Genomic DNA, 17,316 nt, shown 5'->3' with positions numbered 1-17,316 from the left:
CACTAACACAGCAAAATTGCTAACTGTGATAGGTGTGAAAATGGGTATCTTGGTTGTGACTCTTCTTTTTATTTTCCTTGCGGTACGCGGGCCTCTCACTGTTGTGGCCTCTCCCGTTGCGGAGCACAGGCTCCAGACGCGCAGGCTCAGCGGCCATGGCTCACGGGCCCAGCCGCTCCGCGGCATGTGGGATCCTTCCGGACCGGGGCACGAACCCGCGCCCCCTGCATCGGCAGGCGGACTCTCAACCACGGCGCCACCAGGGAAGCCCGGTTGTGACTCTTAAAAAGTGGATTTTAGGGAATTCCCTGGTGGTCCAGTGGTTAGGACTCTATGCTTTCACTGCTGTGGGCCTGGGTTCAGTCAGGGAACTAAGATCCTGCAAGCCATGTGGCCAAAAAAAAAAAAAAAAAAAAAAGAGTGGATTTTAAAGGGGAGCTATTTTCTTAATAAGTTAGGAGTCTTTGTTGGGCATAATGAAAGTTTTGGGTATAGATAGTGTGAAGGTTATGCATTGTGAATATATTTAATGCCACTGAATCGTACACTTACAAGTGGTGAAAATGATAAATATTATGTTATGTATATTTTACACCCCCCCCAAAAAAAAACAAACTGAACCCCACACTGATTGTAAAGACTTTTACTTTGGGGTCCAATAATTATTGTTTAAGACATTTTGAGTTTTTGTTTTTCTTTTGCCTGCTCCTGGAATCATCCTAATTCATGTCAACTTTCATATTGCTGCAGTGCAAGGTCCATCCTTCCTCAAATAAATGAATTTGCTGGTATTTCTGATCCCAAGGTTCCCTGAATGTGAATTTTGAGTGCAAAGGAAAGCAAGTCATTGCCTTAATTTAAAAGGAGGAAACATCAAACCTCATTCATTCCTTTTCATATCACACTGACATAAAAAGTAGTAATAATAAATCCAAGAACTTAGCACGTATTTTGTTCCTATTAAGTTCCAGAATTTTTCACGTCTCTTCTTTTAAGTTTGGCAAGTCTTTTAGATGCTAAATCCTCAGTGAAGGTGTCATCAACTAGAAAGTGGCAAAGTTAGGATCTGATCCCCATCACATCTTTCTATTTTCCATCACATCACTGTTTTGTGCTACCTCTGTAGAATTTAAGCCAAAAAATAAAGTGATAACATCATGGAAAATTAAAAAAAAAAAAAGGAAACTTTAGCTAACGATCTATGCATTGCTGAAGCATTCAGAGGTCGATGTCTGCAATTTATTTTTTGGTTTGTTTTCGGCCTTGCGGCGTGGCACGCGGGATCTTAGTTCCCTGATCAGAGATCGAACCTGCGCCTCCACAGTGGAAGTGTGGAGTCCTAACCACTGGACCGCCAGGGAATTCCCTGCAATTTATTCTGAAATGCCTAAAAAAATGAGCTGGCTGGGCAGGTGGAAAGAAATGTGCTAATGCAGCATGGCAACCGAAGTGGGAGAGCCTAGGCGGTAGCCCATGGGTAATTCCCTTAACTTTGCTGCATGTTTGAAAATTGTCATAATAAAATGTTGGGGGGAAAAATGTCCTTTACTATGAGAAATGTGTATTCAATTATTTTCTGAGATTTGCTTTAAAATCACTGTAAGAGAGTGATAGATGAAATAAAATTAGCCGAAAGTTGATGATTATCGAATGAGGCCCGGTCATGGGCCCACGGGTTCATTGTACTATTCTCTCTACTGGTGTGTGTTTGAAAACTTCCTTATTAGATAATTGACAAAGAAAAAGATACTTCTGGCTCTCTAGTGAAGAGAAGGGAGGAGGGAACGGGTGGCAGGAGAGGCCAGAGTGAGGGTAGTGTTTGTGTTTCGGCGTGTGCTTTCAGTTTGGGAGGGCGCCCAGGGTGGGAAGCGGTCACCTTCGGGTTTTCCCTAACTGAGGCCCCCAACTCTCCTACCCGCACGCCTCCCACCCCCTGCCCTAGGCCTGCAGTTCTGCCCACCCCCCAACATCAGCTTCACCGGAAGTGAGGCCCAGGACAGCCCCCCCACCCCCCCGGCCCCGCCACCTCCACATCTGCTACTGATGTCAACAGCCAGGGTAGGCGGGGGCCATGTTTTTCGGTTCCCGCCTAGCCTCCAGGGAGGGGTGGACCCCCTCCATCCCCACTCCTTACTCACAATGATGGACACTGTCACACACATACTAGGCCCTGCCCTGGGCCAGAGACAAACTTTTATTGCAAAACGGGGACCTTCGAGTCACAAGGACGTCAGATCTGGCCTCTTCCCTGCAACGGGGAGTTGGAATCTGGCTCCATCCGCTGGGTCTAACTGGAGGCGGGTGGGGGGAGCAGGGGAGGTTTTCAACATGGTTATATAAGCTGGAGTGTGTGTGTGTGTGTGTGTGTGTGTGTGTGTGTGTGTGTGTGTGCGTGTGCGTGTGTGTGGTGTGTTCCCCTGATCTGAGTTTCCACGTATGTCCAAGTTTACTTTGTCCCCAGGCTTGTGCACAATTGCACACTGGGGTGTGTCTGTATTTGGGAGCATTTGGGGGATCAGGCTGCCTGGAAAGGGGTGCCCTTGAGGGCTGAAGGTGCAGAGGAGGCCAGGGCTGGGCCTCCACAGGAGTCGTATATCTTAGCGGGAAGATACCCCGGAGGCGGGCGGGTGTCCCACATGGGCTGGCTGTGTGGTTCAGTGGTTGGGGGCATGTAGATGACGACAGTCTTATGCCTGGATAGCGGTACGGTCACTTGAGGGCTGAGGACAGAGATGGTCTCCGTGTGGTGACATGAGCTGGCATGGGGCATGTTCTCTGCTCTAGGCTCCCAGAGATGGTGGCCCCGGTAAGTCTGATGAGTTAAGAGGGCACGTGGGCTGCAAACACTGTGGCTGTTTCCGTGGCTTGTGAAGGCGGCAGCTGAATCCCCACGCGTGGGCTGTGGGTCCGGGGGAGCTGTGCTGTGTATGAGTTGGTGGGTTATCCGGGCATGTGGTTGTGATTCCAGATGGACTAAATTTGTCAGTAGAAAGCTGCGTGGCCGAGTTGCCTTGTGGCCCTCGTGGGTGTGTCTGGGTGTGTGGTTGCATGGTCTGATGACCCTGTGGATGTGTAGGCTGAATATATGTGTGACCGACTCTAGAAAACAGCTACAGGTGTGCGAAGGTGGCTGCCTGTGGTGTAGGCGTGTGGCTCAGGAGACACAGCCATGTCCATGGCAACCGCCAAGGCTACTACCTCCCAAGTTTCCCTTCTTCATCCGGTCCACACGGTGGGGTGGGGTGGAGGTCAGCGGGGCCGGAATTGCAGCTGGAAGGCTTGGGGGATGTTGAAAAGGCCACTGACGGCTGGCTGGAGGCTCAGGGCACCCGGTGGGCACGGGTTCCCCAGCGAGAAGGTCTGCAGGATGGCGGTGAACAGGAGGAAGAGCTCGGTCCGAGCCAGGCCCTCCCCGAGGCAGACACGCTTACCTGGAGGGGAGACAGATGGCGCTGTGCCAACCATCCTCACACCCAGGCCTGTGGGAGGACCAGTGGGTAGACAGGGGCGGACCCAGCAGATACCTAAGGAGAAGGGCAGGAAGGCCTCGTGCTTTTTGAACTTTCCGTCTGCATCCAGGAATCGTCCTGGGTTGAACTCCTCGGGCTGTTTGAAGACCTCAGGGTCATGCAGGATGGAACCAAGGAGGGGGAAGACCTCCGTGCCCTGAGGGGAGATCATAACAAAACTACAAACATCCCTCACCCCGCAGGCCTTCAGTCCTCGAGGGCAGAGCACAAGAGTCTGGTGTGTTGGGGAAACGGGTTCACGAAACATAGCGGCATCAATGTTTATCGAGGGCTTGTTATGTGTCAGGCACTTTATTAAGCACTACATATGTATCGCCTCATATGTAATAGGTACATGTATTATACTCACACACACACACTCACAAACGTCCACACAAACTCACTTAATCTTTTTAACAAGTCTAGGGAACAGTTAGTAATATGATCCCATTTTTTTTTTTTTTTTTTTTTTTTTTATGATCCCATTTTAAAGATGGGGGAGGGACTTCCCTGGTGGTCCAGTGGCCTAAGACTCCGCGCTCCCAATGCAGGGGACTCAGGGTTCGATCCCTGGCCGGGGAACTAGATCCCACATGCATGCCACAACTAAGAGTTCGCATGCCACAACTAAGGAGCCCTCTTGCCGCAACTAAGACCCGGCACAACCAAATAAATAAATAAATTAAATATTTAAAAAACCAAACCAACGAAAGATAATGTCTTAGAGGCTGCTTATAAGGCGGGGAAAATAACTGTCCACGGGTTAAACAGGGTGCTAGGAACAGTCAGGTCTGTAACTCGGTAGTACAAATGGATTAAAGGATAGGGCTAACACGGATGCAACAGTGTGGAATATTAAAAAAAAAAAAAAAAAAAAAAAAAAAAGATGGAGGACTTCCCTGGTGGTCCAGTGGTTAAGACTCCGTGCTCCCATTATAGGGGACACGGGTTCGATTCCTGGTCAGGGAACTAAGATCCTGCAAGTCGCGTGGTACAGCCAAAACAAACAAAAAGTGGGAAAACAGAGGCCCAGAGAACGTAAGCAACTTGCCCAAAGCAACATTTGGACGTGGCAGAGCTTGTTATTTTTATGTTTGTTTTTAAACTTTGGGGCTATGTTGTGATTCAGCTGTGGCTGTCCTAAGGCACTTGGCTAAGAGTCCAGCTTTCTGCCACTATGATCTTCTGGAGGTGAAGGGTGGGTGGATGGGGGCTGCCCGTGAAGGCTTCCCCCGCCCAGGTTTGGGGAGAGGGGCAGCCCCTTCCGCTGAGATCAGAGTCCCCATGTTCCCAGGGCTGTGGTGGAGGGTGAAGGAAGGTAGGGAGTACGAGGAGAGGGCGAGGGGTCTCCTTTGTTAGGGATTCTGGCTAACGGGGCTTCGAGTTGGGAAGGTGAGTGAGGCTTCAGGAAAAGGTCAGGCTAATGTTGTTAAAATAAGAGAAAGGCAGATAGCAGTGTTTAACCACTGCTAAAGCATAGGCTCTGGGTTCAAATCCTGCCCCTACCGCTTGTAGGCTGGGAGAGCTTGCCAAGTCTTCTAACCTTTCAAGGCCTCAGTTTCCTCATTTGTAAAATGGGTGTGATAATGACGATAATGATGTGATAATGATGTAGTGCTGCTCTGAAGATTAAATAAGGTAATACATGTAAAGCATTTAGAATAATACCTGGCACAGAGCAGATCCTCGATCACAGATGCCTGTTATTGCTATGATCGTTATCAGTAGTTGCTGTAGTTGCAAGAGTCATTGCTTTAGCAATAGTCGCTGCTGTGGTGTACATAGGAGCCCCACCCCCGGCACAAAGAGTTCATTCGGTGTTTTACAAGCATCATTTCACAGATTCCTTACAATCCCAAGATGATACTATTATTACTCCCAATTTAGAAGAGGAGGGACTTCTCCGGTGGCACAGTGGTTAAGAATCCACCTGTTTGGGGCTTCCCTGGTGGCGCAGTGGTTGAGAGTCCGCCTGCCGATGCAGGCGACACGGGTTCGTGCCCCGGTCCGGGAAGATCCCACATGCCGCGGAGCAACTAAGCCCGTGCACCACAACTACTGAGTCTGCGCTCTAGAGCCCGTGAGCCACAACTACTGAGCCTGCGTGCCACAACTACTGAAGCCCGTGCGCCTAGAGCCCGGGCTCCACAACAAGAGAAGCCACCGCAATGAGAAGCCCGCGCACGGCAACAAAGTGTAGCCCGCGCTCGCCGCAACTAGAGAAAGCCTGTGTGCAACGGAGACCCAACGCAGCCAAAAATATATTAATTAATTAATTAATTTAAAAGAAAAAAAAAAAGAAGAGGAGTAGATGGAGGTTCAGAGGGTGAAGTGATTTGCCCAAGGTCTCAGCTAGAAAACAGCAGGACTGGATTCTAACTGCTATGAACTGGATTCTACAATGAAGCTCAAGGAGGGAGCAGGTTGCCCGGAAGGCACCTTCGGTTTCCAGGGAGAGGTCGCCCCCTGGTGGTGCTGGTTCTGAGTTGCTCTGGAATGAAGGGGCAGGAACTGAGAGAGAGAGAGAGAGAGAGAGAGAGAGAGAGAGAGAGAGGGAGAGAGAGAGAAAGAGTGTGTGTGAGTGTGTGTGTGTGTGTGTGTGTGTGTGTGTGTGTGTGTGTGTGTGTGTGTGTTGGGAAGGAGGGAGAGCCTGATCGTGTTTGCAGCCGGGTGGAGGGTGAGGGCCTCCGTCGGCCCTCAGTTCTCATATTGCTTCCCTGCCTGTCACGTTATCTGATTGTCCCCACCACGATTGGAAGGAGGTAGAATTAGGATCCATCGGACACATGGGGGAAACCGAGGCTCAGAGACAGAGTCAAAAGGCAAGAAAAATGTACACAGAAAGAAACAAAGAGAGATGCAGAGACAGGGACACAGAAAAAGAAAGGAAGATGTCAGCCAGAGAGGAGAGAGAAAGAGGAAGAAGATGCAGAGACAAACTGACCAAGATTCAGAAAAAGAGACAAAGATAGCAACGGACTCAGCCCTCAGGCCCGAGACAGAGACAGCTGCTGGGCCTGGCTGACCCGCACACCCACCTGGGGCAGGGTGTACCCCCGGAAGCGGGTGGTCTTGACGAGGGCTCGGGGCACTCCCATGGGTACAAGCGCCAGCAGCCGCTGCGCCTCATGCAGAACCGCGTCCGTGTAGGGGAGGCGGGCTCGGTCCCCCAGGCTTGGCACCTGGCCGGGCCCCAGCTCCCGCATCAGCTCCGCCTGCACTCGCTCTGCACCCAAGAAGAGGAGAGTTGGAGGTCAAAGGTGGGGCGGGGCCCTACGATCCTCCCCTCCGATGCCCCATCTTCTTTATTTTTTAAGGGTTATTTATTTATTTATTTGGCCGTGCCACACGGATCTTAGTTCCCCAAGCAGGGATTGAACCCGGGCCCTCGGCAGTGAAAGTGCGGAGTCCCAGCCACTGGACCGCCAGGGAGTTCCCAGACGCTCCATCTTCCTGAGCAGCTGTGGTTAGGGGTGAGGCTGGCGGGCAGGGAGGAAGAGTCCTCCAGCCCTCTGCAGACCGGGTCCCACACATCCCGTGTGGTGGGCATCACATCTCTCCTCTTTTTTTTTTTTTAATGGTACGTGGGCCTCTCACTATTGCGGCCTCTCCTGTTGCGGAGCACAGGCTCCGGATGCGCAGGCCCAGCGGCCATGGCTCATGGGCCCAGCCGCTCCACGGCATGTGGGATCTTCCCGGACCGGGGCACGAACCCGTGTCCCCTGCATCGGCAGGCGGACTCTCAACCACTGCGCCACCAGGGAAGCCCACATCTCTCCTCTTTCAATTCCCATAGCAATCCTGTGAGGTGGGGGAACATAATCTAGCCCCATGTCCCAGATAAGGACAGAGGCCTAGTGAGCTGAAATAGCAGCTGACTCCTTGATTCCACAAAGGCACCCAGGTCCCATCTTCCAGGTCAGCCCACCCCACTGGCTCGACAGCACTGGACGCAGCTGCGTGACCCTGAAATGCTGGAGTTCCTTGGGGCACATTCCCAGCCCTGCCTCACCCACTTACCCTCCCTCACTAACACAGCTTCAGGTCTTGCCTGTGCCCTGATAACCCCAATTTGTTTCTTATCTCCAGTCCTGATGCAGGTGTCTCGTGGCCTTCTGGATGTCCCCCCCAGTGGTTCCAGGTCCCTCACACTCAAATTGTCCCCAAATGGCTTCAGCATCTCCCCTGAAATAGCTCCTTATCCCTTCTGTCCCCATCTCAGGATGGCCTCATGGTCCCCCGGTCCCCTGGCCAGAGCCCCGGGCCTGTCCCTGGATGCCTCCCTCCCTTGTCATTCTCCACCACCTGCCTACTTGGACCCCTCTCTCCTCCCCACAGCTTGGCCCAGCCCTGTTTGTTCTCTCCGGCCTAGGTCCCTACCTTGTCCTCTGCCCTGGGCTCCTGGCATCCTCTTTCAGACCCTACAACTTACCTCTTCATGACAGACCAAAGGATTTTTCTAAAATGCTCATTTGTCCCTGCCCTCCCCTGCTCAACGACCTTCCATGGCTCCCCACGGCTCAGGATTAGGTGCACAATGTACCACCAAGGCGGCAAGGCCGGAGACGCCTCCTGCCTCATTTCTCATTTTACTAGACCTCTCACTGCAGCCGGCAGTCCGCACACTTCTTGCTTTTCAGACGCACTGGATGCCCGCTCATTCTCGCCTCCAGGCTCTGGCTCAGGCTGTCCACTCCCCTAAACATCCTTCCTCTCGAGCCCTCCCTCCTGTTCCCAGGGCCTGGCTGGTGGAGAAGCTTCCTACCTTGGACCTGAGGATATTTCAGCAGGAGCAGGAGAGTGTAGCGAATCGTGTTGCTGACTGTCACCGTCCCGGCGAACAACAGATAAATGACCGTCATCAGCAAGTTCTTGTCCGTGAATTCTGTGTTAGGGTCTTGCTTCTCCTGGGGGAAACCAGGCAGAGGGGCTCAGAGAACACAGGCTGCTGGGAGTAGAGACCCAGCACAGCCAGGTTTGGGGTGCAGCACAGCAAGTTATAACTTTGTCAGGGAGTTTAAATAAATGTGTGAGAAAGTTGGGAAGTGGGCTTTTGATATTAGTTCTCTCGGGGTGAAATGTTTTAAAAATAAAAGAGACGGGCTTCCCTGGTGGCGCAGTGGTTGAGAGTCCGCCTGCCGATGCAGGGGACACGGGTTCGTGCCCCGGTCTGGGAAGATCCCACATGCTGCGGAGCGGCTGGGCCCGTGAGCCATGGCCGCTGAGCCTGCGCGTTCAGAGCCTGTGCTCCGCAGCGGGAGAGGCCACAACAGTGAGAGGCCCGCGTACCGCAAACAAAAACAAAAACAAAACAAAACAAAAAATAAAAATGAAAGAGAGTGGCCATTATAAAACGAACAAACAAACAGAAAATGACAAGTGTTGGTGGAGACACGGAGAAACCAGAACCCCTGTCACCAAGGGGGTATATAAAAGGGTGCAGCTGTTACGGCAAATGGTACAGCGATTCCTCAAAAAAGTAAAATAGATTTACCATGTGATCCAGCAGTTCCACTTCTGGGGATTTATCCAGAAGCGTAGAAAGCAGGATCTTGAAGAACATTTGTACACCTATGTTCATAGCAGCATTATTCATAATAGCCAAAATGTGAAAGCAACCCCAGGTGTCCACTGGTAGATGAATGCGCTATATCCACACAGTGGAATATGATTCAGCCTTAAAAAGGAAGGAAATCTCGTCACATGCTGCAATGTGAATGAAACTTGACCACATTACGCTAAGTGAGATAAGCCACAGAAGGACAAATACTGTGTGATTCCACTTATATGAGGTCCCTAGAGTAGGCAAATTCATGGATTAAGGAAGTAGGAGGGTGGGGGCTGAGGGCTGGGGGAGGGAAGGATGGGGATCTGTTGTTTAATGGGTATAGAATTTCAGTTTTGCAAGTTGAAAGTGTTCTGGACATGGATGGTGGTCATGTGAATATCTAACACCACTGAACTGGACACTTGAAAATGGCTAAGTTGGTAAATTTTGTGTTATGTGTATTTTACTATAATTAAATTAAAAAAAAATTTTTTTTTGGCCATGCCACACGGCTTGTGGGATCCTAGTTTCCTGACCAGGGATCGAACCCAGGCCTCCTGCAGTGGAAGTACGGAGTCCTAACCACTGGACCGCCAGGGAATTCCCATTCCCTTTCATTTCTTAAATTAAAAAGATTTAATTATATTTGAGATTAACAGATACACACTACTATATATAAAATAGATAAACAAGGACCTACTGTATAGCACAGGGAACTATATTTAATGTCTTACAATAACCTATAGTTGAAAAGAATCTGAAAAAGAATATATATATGATTCAGTTTCATATATATATATAAACATATATATATATATATATATATATATATATAAAAAACCGAATCACTCTGCTGTATATTTGAAACATTATAAATCAACTATACTTCAGTAAAAAAATAAAAATTAAAAAAATTCAGGGGACTTCCCTGGTGGCACAGTGGTTAAGAATCCGCCTGCCAATGCAGGGGACACGGGTTCGAGCCCTGGTCCGGGAAGATCCCACGTGCCATGGAGCAACTAAGCCCATGCGCCACAACTACTGAGCCTGCTCTCTAGAGCCCGCGAGCCACAACTACTGAGCCCGTGTGCCACAACTAATGAAGCCCCCGTGCCTAGAGCCTGTGCTCCACAAGAGAAGCCACCGCAATGAGAAGCCCAAGCACCGCAATGAAGAGTAGCCTCCACTCGCTGCAACTAGACAAAGCCCGCGCGCAGCAACGAAGACCCAACGCAGCCAAAAATAAATAAATAAAAATAAATAAATGTATAAAAAAAAAAATTCGGGAATTCTCTGGCTGTCCAGTGGTAGGTCTCTGTGCTTTCACTGCCGAGGGCCCAGGTTCAATCTGTGGTTGGGAACTGAGATCCCACAAGCCACATGGTAGCCCCCCCCCCAAAAAAAAGGGCCACAGAGTTAAGAAAAAAAATCTCTCTCTCCGTGAACATTTATTCGAAGGATGTGGCCCTGAATATCTCCCATAATTACAAAGTATGTACAATTCAAAACGAGTTATTTCCACAGGGATCATCTTAATTCTAATTTTCTCATATGATAATTGTTCTCACATAACTAATAAAGGGGACTTTATTAGTCTAATTAGACAGTGCAAGGTTTCATAAGTAAACGATTGTAATTCATAGGAACTTTCCTGGGTGGGTTGGGGGAAGTCATGGTGGGGATTGCCGGTGGCAGGTCACTGGGCATGAGGCCTGGGCGGGGGGCTGAGGTTGGAGGGAGGAGAAAAAGGAGAAATGCAAGTGACTCAGACACACAGAGCGACGTGCAGAGAGAAAGAAGGAGGGTGACAGAGTGTCCCAGCTATACCCGGGTGTAGGGGCTGGCCAGGAGGCCCCCAACCCTAAGCTTCCCCCACCTTTGCCATCTTCAGCAAGAAGGCATCCACAACGTCGCGTGCAGGGCCTGAGGCGTCCAGGGTCCTCTGGTGCCGCTGTATCTGCTGGGTGGCGAAGGCAGCCACAGTGCACACTTGGCCGAGGAGCTGTGTGTAGGGGCCCGGGAGGTGCTGCAGGAGCCGTGAGAACATCTCGTAGGTCTGCGGGGGGACGGGCAGCCGTTTTCACGGGGGCCTGGCCTTGCACCAGGGCAGAGGGGTGGGTGGACAGGGCGCTCTGGGGTTACCTGAAAGAGGTGGGCAGGAGCCTTTGGAGAGAGAGGGATCCCACCCCCTTACCTGGGCCCACGGGGAGCTGACCCCCACAACGATGCCACTAGCTGCCTGGACCAAGGCCTGGAACTCCTCGTCGTCATAGGGGAAGCGGAGGCGGAAGACGAGGGAGCAGATGATGTTGGAGGTGGCCTGGGCCAGCAGCAGTGAGGGGTCAAAAGGCCATCCTGGGGAGGAGGGGACAGGGAGGGGGTTGTGATGGAGACGGGCAGAGGGGCGCTGACGTAGGGCGGAGCCTGTCCACGAAGATGGAGTGGGGGCCAGACCCGAAAGGAAAGAGACAGGCAGAAAGAGTGAGACAGAGACAGACAGGGAAAGAGAGAGTTAGACACGGAGAAAGACAGAGAAAGACAGAGGCAGACTTATAGGAGAGAAAAACAGAAAAATAGGGACTTCCCTGGTGGTCCAGTGGTTAAGACTCCGCACTTCCAATGCAGGGGGCGCGGGTTTGATCCCTCGTGGGGGAACTAAGATCCCACATGCTGCACAGTCAAAAAAAAAAAGGAGGAGAGGCAGAAAGAGTGACGTGACAGTACGAGGGACACAGAGACCCTCAGGGAGACAGCAGGATAGAGGCAGAAGGTGGAGGAGGAGAGAGGTGGAATGATTGGAGTCCCCAGCCCGGTCCGCGAGGGAAGGCCCTACCACACTCGGGCACCCTGCTGACCTTTGGTCCTCCGGAGCGCCTCCACCAGACACCGGGCCTCCGCCTGGATCAGCTCCTCACCTTCTCGTTTCCCCATGCCCAAGTCCCGCAGGGCCAGCGTGGTGAACTTCCTCAGCTGCCTCCACCGCTCCCCATTAGAGAAGAAAACCCCTGCACAGAAGGCTAGACTCAAGGAGGGACCAGCCCTCCCCCGTTCCCCAGGATTCCTCCCTTCCTCCCCGTGAGGTGCCCTGTCCTGAGTCCACGTGAGCCTAGCGCAAGAAGGAGGGCCCACGAGGTGCTCAATAATTGCCTAACCTTGCATCAGAGGGTGACCTCCTCCTGAGGAGTTGGTATCTGGGATTATCCAGGCTCCTTGTGTTCTGTGATTCACCAGCGTGAGTAAAGATTTCTTCCTTCCCGCTGGCTATCCATCTTTTTATTCCTCTATTCACCCACCCATCCATTTACCATTCCTCCCTCTTTCCTCTTTCTCCCTCCCTCCCACCCTTCTATCCATCCATCCATCCATCAATACCAACATTTATGGAGTATTACTGGGTCCCATGCCCCATGCCAACTGGAGGTTGAAAAGGGAGGGAGGAGGATGGAATTGCACTCTTTTCCTCCTTATCCAAGAGGCCTGGACAGTCCCTTCCCTGGTCTGAGCTGTTTCCGCTTGTAGAATGCCAGTCTATAACGGCCTTCTGGGCGCCTCCTCCTGGATGTCCCCTGCCCACCCATCCCTCCACTGTGTCCCAAACTGGCCTCAGCATCTCTCTTTCTCATCAACATCCCATCCCCTGGCTAGAGCCCTGCATTCCTCTCCCAACCACCTCCCCTCCCCCACTCAACAGCCCCAGCCCTGGTCCAGCCCAGTCCCCTTGCTGGGCTCCCACACAGCAACCAGAGGACCTTTCTAACTCTGACTCTACCCTTTCCCAGAAAAACCCAAAGTCCAGACTCTGGCTTGACTCGGGCCCTGCGCGATCAGGCTCCGAAGACGTCTCCAGCTTTGCTGCTAATTCAATGGCACTGGGCTTTTCTCACTTCCTCAAAAGTGCCAGGATGCCCCCTCTAGGCCTTTGCCCCGGCTGTTCCCTCTTCCTGCATCACTCACCTCTTCATCCTCACTGAACTGACTGCACTCAGCCTCCAGGTCTCAGTTCAAATGTCACCTCCGCCAGGAAGCCTTCTCTGATTCCTCCCATTCTCCTCTCCAAATCCCTCTGCCCCCCTGGCCAATAAAGGTCCCCTGTGTCCTGCTCTTAAGGCTGTACCTCTCACTTTAGAAATCTAGTCTCTCCCTCCATTGTCTTATTGCAAAGCCCACATGTCCCACAGTAAGACACGTCACCACATCTGTCACCTCTGTGTCCCCAGTACCAAGCCAGGTGTAATGAAAATTTGTCAGTTGATGAGTGAATGCTTCTTCCCTCGCCTCCATGCTTTTGTACGTGCTGGTCTCTCTGCCTGGAACACCCTTCCCACTCATCCTATGAGTCTCAGCTCAGACACCCCGTCTTTTAGGAAGACGTCCTGGACAACCCCCACCCGACAGGCTGGGCCAGGCGCCTCCTCCAATTCCTCTCTGGACTGTCACTGTCTAGTGACAGGTCTGTTTCTTCCTGGCCCATGCGCTCTGGGAGCAGGATTGAGGCTGTTTATTCAAGGCTGTGTTCCCTGGAGCGCCCAGCACCGGCTTCCAGCTTTCAGTCTTAACAGAGAATAGTTTGTACATTTTGAGTGTTTGCCCACTGATTCCCAGTGCCTCACATGCTCTCCCTCTTCCTCCCAGCCCTGGGGCTTCGCCTGGAACATTAATAACACTACTACAACCAGGTAACTAATGAGTGCTTACTTCGTGCTATCCTCAGTACGATCCTATGCAATAGGCACTGTCATCATCCCATTTTAGATGAGAAAACAGAGGCCCAGAGACACTGAACTGCATGGAAGGTCACGTACGAGTAAGTGGTGGCAGGCTCTGAGTGAAGGACCCAGCAGCCTCCAGCTCCCCTTTTGACTCACCATGGCCATCAAAGGTTCCGTCCAGTGTTGCCACCAAACCCCGTCCGCTGAACGCCTCGGCCTGACCTCTCAGGGCCTCCTGCACAGCCTCACGCCCAACCAGGACCACCACGCGCCGCCAGGGTCCCAGGTACACAGTGAACACCGGTCCATACTTCTTACTCAGCTGGGAGCAGGGACCGAGAAGGGGTGAGTGACGTGAGGAAGTCTACTGCCTTTTAAAGTCTCGTGTCCATCCTGGCCCCTGTCGCTGGATGAGACACCTAAGAGAAGCCCTTCCTGCCTCGCCCCAAACTGAAGCAGTCCCTTTGGAAGATTCAGTTCTTGTTTTGCACCAAGCTCCCAGCATGTCACCCCCCTCCCCCACAAGAGTCCTCCTTCCTCAAACTCCCTCACCCAACACACTCTCTGGTCCCCATTCCCTTACCCCCTGCAGAGCCCTAACTTCTGACACTGGGACAACCCAGAACCCACCCCTGCTCCCACAGCACAGACCTATAGCAGCAAAAATGGGCAGCTGCAGCTGTGGACTCCCATAATCCCTCATCTCCCCATCCCCGAAAAAAAAAAACCCAACTACCCCTTTCAACCACTGCTAAATCCTCAAATGCTGGAGCAGCTTCCACGGAGCACTCGTGCCATGCTCGCTACCCCCTCCTTGCCATGTCTGGAAGACACCGGAATGGGGAACTTCTGGCCTCTTTTCACTACCCCCCCGCCCCCACCCCACCCCACCCCACCCCGCCAAAAGTTTGGAGACTGCCTCAGCCTCCTGTCTCTCCTTCCTTTCTCTGTCCCACGAACTTCCAGCTCCCTCCCTCCCAGCTGAGCTCCGCCTATCCCCCCCTCCCCCAGCCCCCCAGCCCCATCGGTCTCCGCAGACAAATTCCTGGAATCCTCCAGCCTCTGCCTCCAACTCCCCCGGGGACAGCCTCTCTTTTTTATTCTCTGCCCCCTCCTCAGGATACTCACGTGTATCTCCCCTCTACCTCTCCCTCTGGGTCAAGCCACCACCATCACACCATCAGTTTCTCTTCCGCTTGACGACTCGTCTCTCTCACCTTTGGTTCCCTGCCCCCCTCCCCCCTCCCAACCTTCCCAGGATTCTGCCAGTCTCTCTAACCCGGGACCCCTGGCCCCTGGAGCCTGCTTTCCAGCTCTCACGCCGTCTCCAGGATTCGGGGGGCAGGATTCTGCTCCTCCTAGCCCGGGTGCCCCACCCCCTCTCCCTGCGACTCCCCCAACTCTCTCAGCTCTGCCCTGGGACCCTTCATCCGCAGCCCCTAGGATACCTAAGGGCCTCGCTGCGTGGTTCGTCTTCCTGGGGTCCCCTCCCTCTCCTGGCCCTGGTACCCTCCCACCCCCTCCTAGCCAGGGCGTCGGCGCGCCCCCTCACCCGTAAGAGCCCCAAGTACAGCGCCCCAGGCCGGAGCTGCAGGAGGTTCCCCAGCAGCGGCAGCGGCGTGGGCCCAGGGGGCAGGTGGCCTCGCATCCGGGTCCCGGGCAGCGCCAGCGCCAGCAGCAGCAGCGCCAGCAGCAGCAGCAGCGCCCAGGTGCCCGCCGCCTCCATCTCGGCAGGTAGGCTGCTTCTCGGGCTCCCAGACGCTCCACGCGGCTGGGCCAGTTGGGGGCGGGTGCCGGGCGGCTCCTTCCCCGAAGAAATCTGGCGGAGGGAGGCGGGGCAGCTAGCCTTTCCCCCTGCCTCCGGGCAGGATTGTCTCCCCGCCGCCGGATTTCTTTCTCACAGACCACCGCCGCCGCCTGGTGTCCAGGACACACTCGAACGCTAGTCTCCCTGGTCACCCAGGTTCGAGGGGGCGGAGACAGCTCTTTGCGCCACAGGTAGGGCGTGGGCAGGCGGGGAGATCCTAGGAACCAGAGACTTTGGCCGCCACCAGGAGGCCACACCCCGTGCCTGGCGGTGACCCCGCACCGCCCTCCCCGACTCCTACCTCCCTCCTCACTGTTATCCGGTGTGCATTCGCGTGTGTGTGCGTGCGTGTGTGGGGACTTTAAGCCAATTTCCTCCAACACCTTACATCTTCACCACGAACTAGGAGGGACGTGACCTTGAACCATACATAAAATAGCGAACCCACAAGGACTTACTGTACAGCCCAGGGAACTATACTTGATAGCTTGTAATAACCTGTAATGGAAAAGAATCTGAAAAGGAATATATATCTGGGACTTCCCTGCTGGTGCAGTGGTTAAGAATCCGCCTGCCAATGCAGGGGACACAGTTGGAGCCCTGGTGTGGGAAGATCCCACATGCCACGCAGCAACAAAGCCCGTGGGCCACCCGGCGCTCTGGGGCCCACGAGCCGCAACTACTGAACCCGCGTGCCACAACTGCTGAAGCCCGCCCACCTATAGCCCGTGCTCCGCAACAAGAGAAGCCACCGCAATGAGAAGCCCGCGCACCACAACGAAGAGTAGCTCCCGCTCGCCACAACTAAGGAAAGCCCCGGCACAGCAATGAAGACCCAGCGCAGCCAAAAATAAATTAATTTTAAAAAAGAATATATATATGTATGTATAGCTGACTCACTGTGCTGTACCTGAAACTAACACGACATTGTAAATCAACGATACTTCAATAACAATTAATTAATTAATTAACAAACAGAAAACCAATAAAGGATCTGAGGTTCAGAGAGTCTTAGGCCACACAGCTAACAAAGCGGCACAGTTGGGGTTTGAATTCAGACCGGTCTGAATGATTGACTAAATCATTCATTCACTTAGCAGTATAGTATAGTGGTTAGAAACATGATGTCTGAAGCCAGACCACTTGAGTTCACAGCCTAGCTTCTCTGTTAATTCTTCTTTAAGAATGGGGATCTGTTTCAGAATTAAATAGTTATGTGTGGGAATTCCTTGGCTGTCCAGTTGTTAGGACTCCGGGCTCTAACTGCCGAGGACCCGGGTTCAATCCCTGGTCCGGGAATTAAAATCCCACAAGCCGTGCGGCCAAAAAAAAGATAGGTACGTGTGTACATAACTTAAAACAGGGCCAGGTGCATATATAACAAGCATTAAATAAATGCAAAGCTAATATTCTTCCAATTAATTGTTATTTAGGTCTAGTTGTAATAGAGAGAAGGACCTTGCCCTCTCAGAGCACTTGTCCCCATGCAAATGAACTTGTAAGTTAAGATAATTTCAGGAAGTGCAAAGGCCTGCCAGGGGAATGGGCTTGTTGAGGCAGAAGATGGTTACAATGTCAGATCCATGCTGTAGCCCCAGCATCTAGAGCAGTGCCTGGCACACAGTAGATGCTCAATAAATATCTGTTGCATCAAAGATTGAATGCAGGCGATGATGCTATCGAGGTCAGCAGGGACGTTGTGGAAAAGATTTGGCATTTTATCTCTAGTGCAAGGGGAAGCAG

General features: G+C 52.5%; 1 protein-coding gene across 1 annotated transcript; it reads right to left on the bottom strand.

Moving 5' to 3' along the window:
* Positions 1-2,837: 2,837 nt before the first annotated feature.
* On the bottom strand, positions 2,838-15,751 carry LOC101288056 (cytochrome P450 2S1). The gene is made up of 9 exons (XM_049703335.1): positions 15,319-15,751; positions 13,923-14,088; positions 11,913-12,062; positions 11,252-11,412; positions 10,934-11,113; positions 8,275-8,416; positions 6,548-6,735; positions 3,525-3,666; positions 2,838-3,431 (listed from the first exon to the last, which is right to left on the bottom strand). Exons 1-9 carry the CDS (start codon positions 15,490-15,492, stop codon positions 3,250-3,252), a joined length of 1,485 nt encoding a protein of 494 aa, XP_049559292.1. The 5' UTR covers positions 15,493-15,751; the 3' UTR covers positions 2,838-3,249.
* Between the last annotated feature and the right edge of the window lie 1,565 nt (positions 15,752-17,316).

The sequence above is a fragment of the Orcinus orca genome, chromosome 20 (genome assembly GCF_937001465.1).
Source record: "Orcinus orca chromosome 20, mOrcOrc1.1, whole genome shotgun sequence".
Lineage (NCBI taxonomy): Eukaryota > Metazoa > Chordata > Mammalia > Artiodactyla > Delphinidae > Orcinus > Orcinus orca.
Note: the sequence above shows the minus strand (reverse complement) of the source record. Positions and strands in the feature narration are given on the sequence as shown.

What these genes read in the sequence shown, in the direction of transcription:
- LOC101288056 (XM_049703335.1), bottom strand. Translation starts at nt 15,492, where the DNA reads ATGGAGGCGGCGGGCACCTGGGCGCTGCTGCTGCTGCTGGCGCTGCTG. An exon ending in TCAGCTCCCCGTGGGCCCAG is followed by an intron (nt 11,114 to 11,251) that starts GTAAGGGGGTGG and finishes GTCCCCCCGCAG; the next exon opens with ACCTACGAGATGTTCTCACG. An exon ending in TCTTGCTGAAGATGGCAAAG is followed by an intron (nt 8,417 to 10,933) that starts GTGGGGGAAGCT and finishes GGTTTCCCCCAG; the next exon opens with GAGAAGCAAGACCCTAACAC.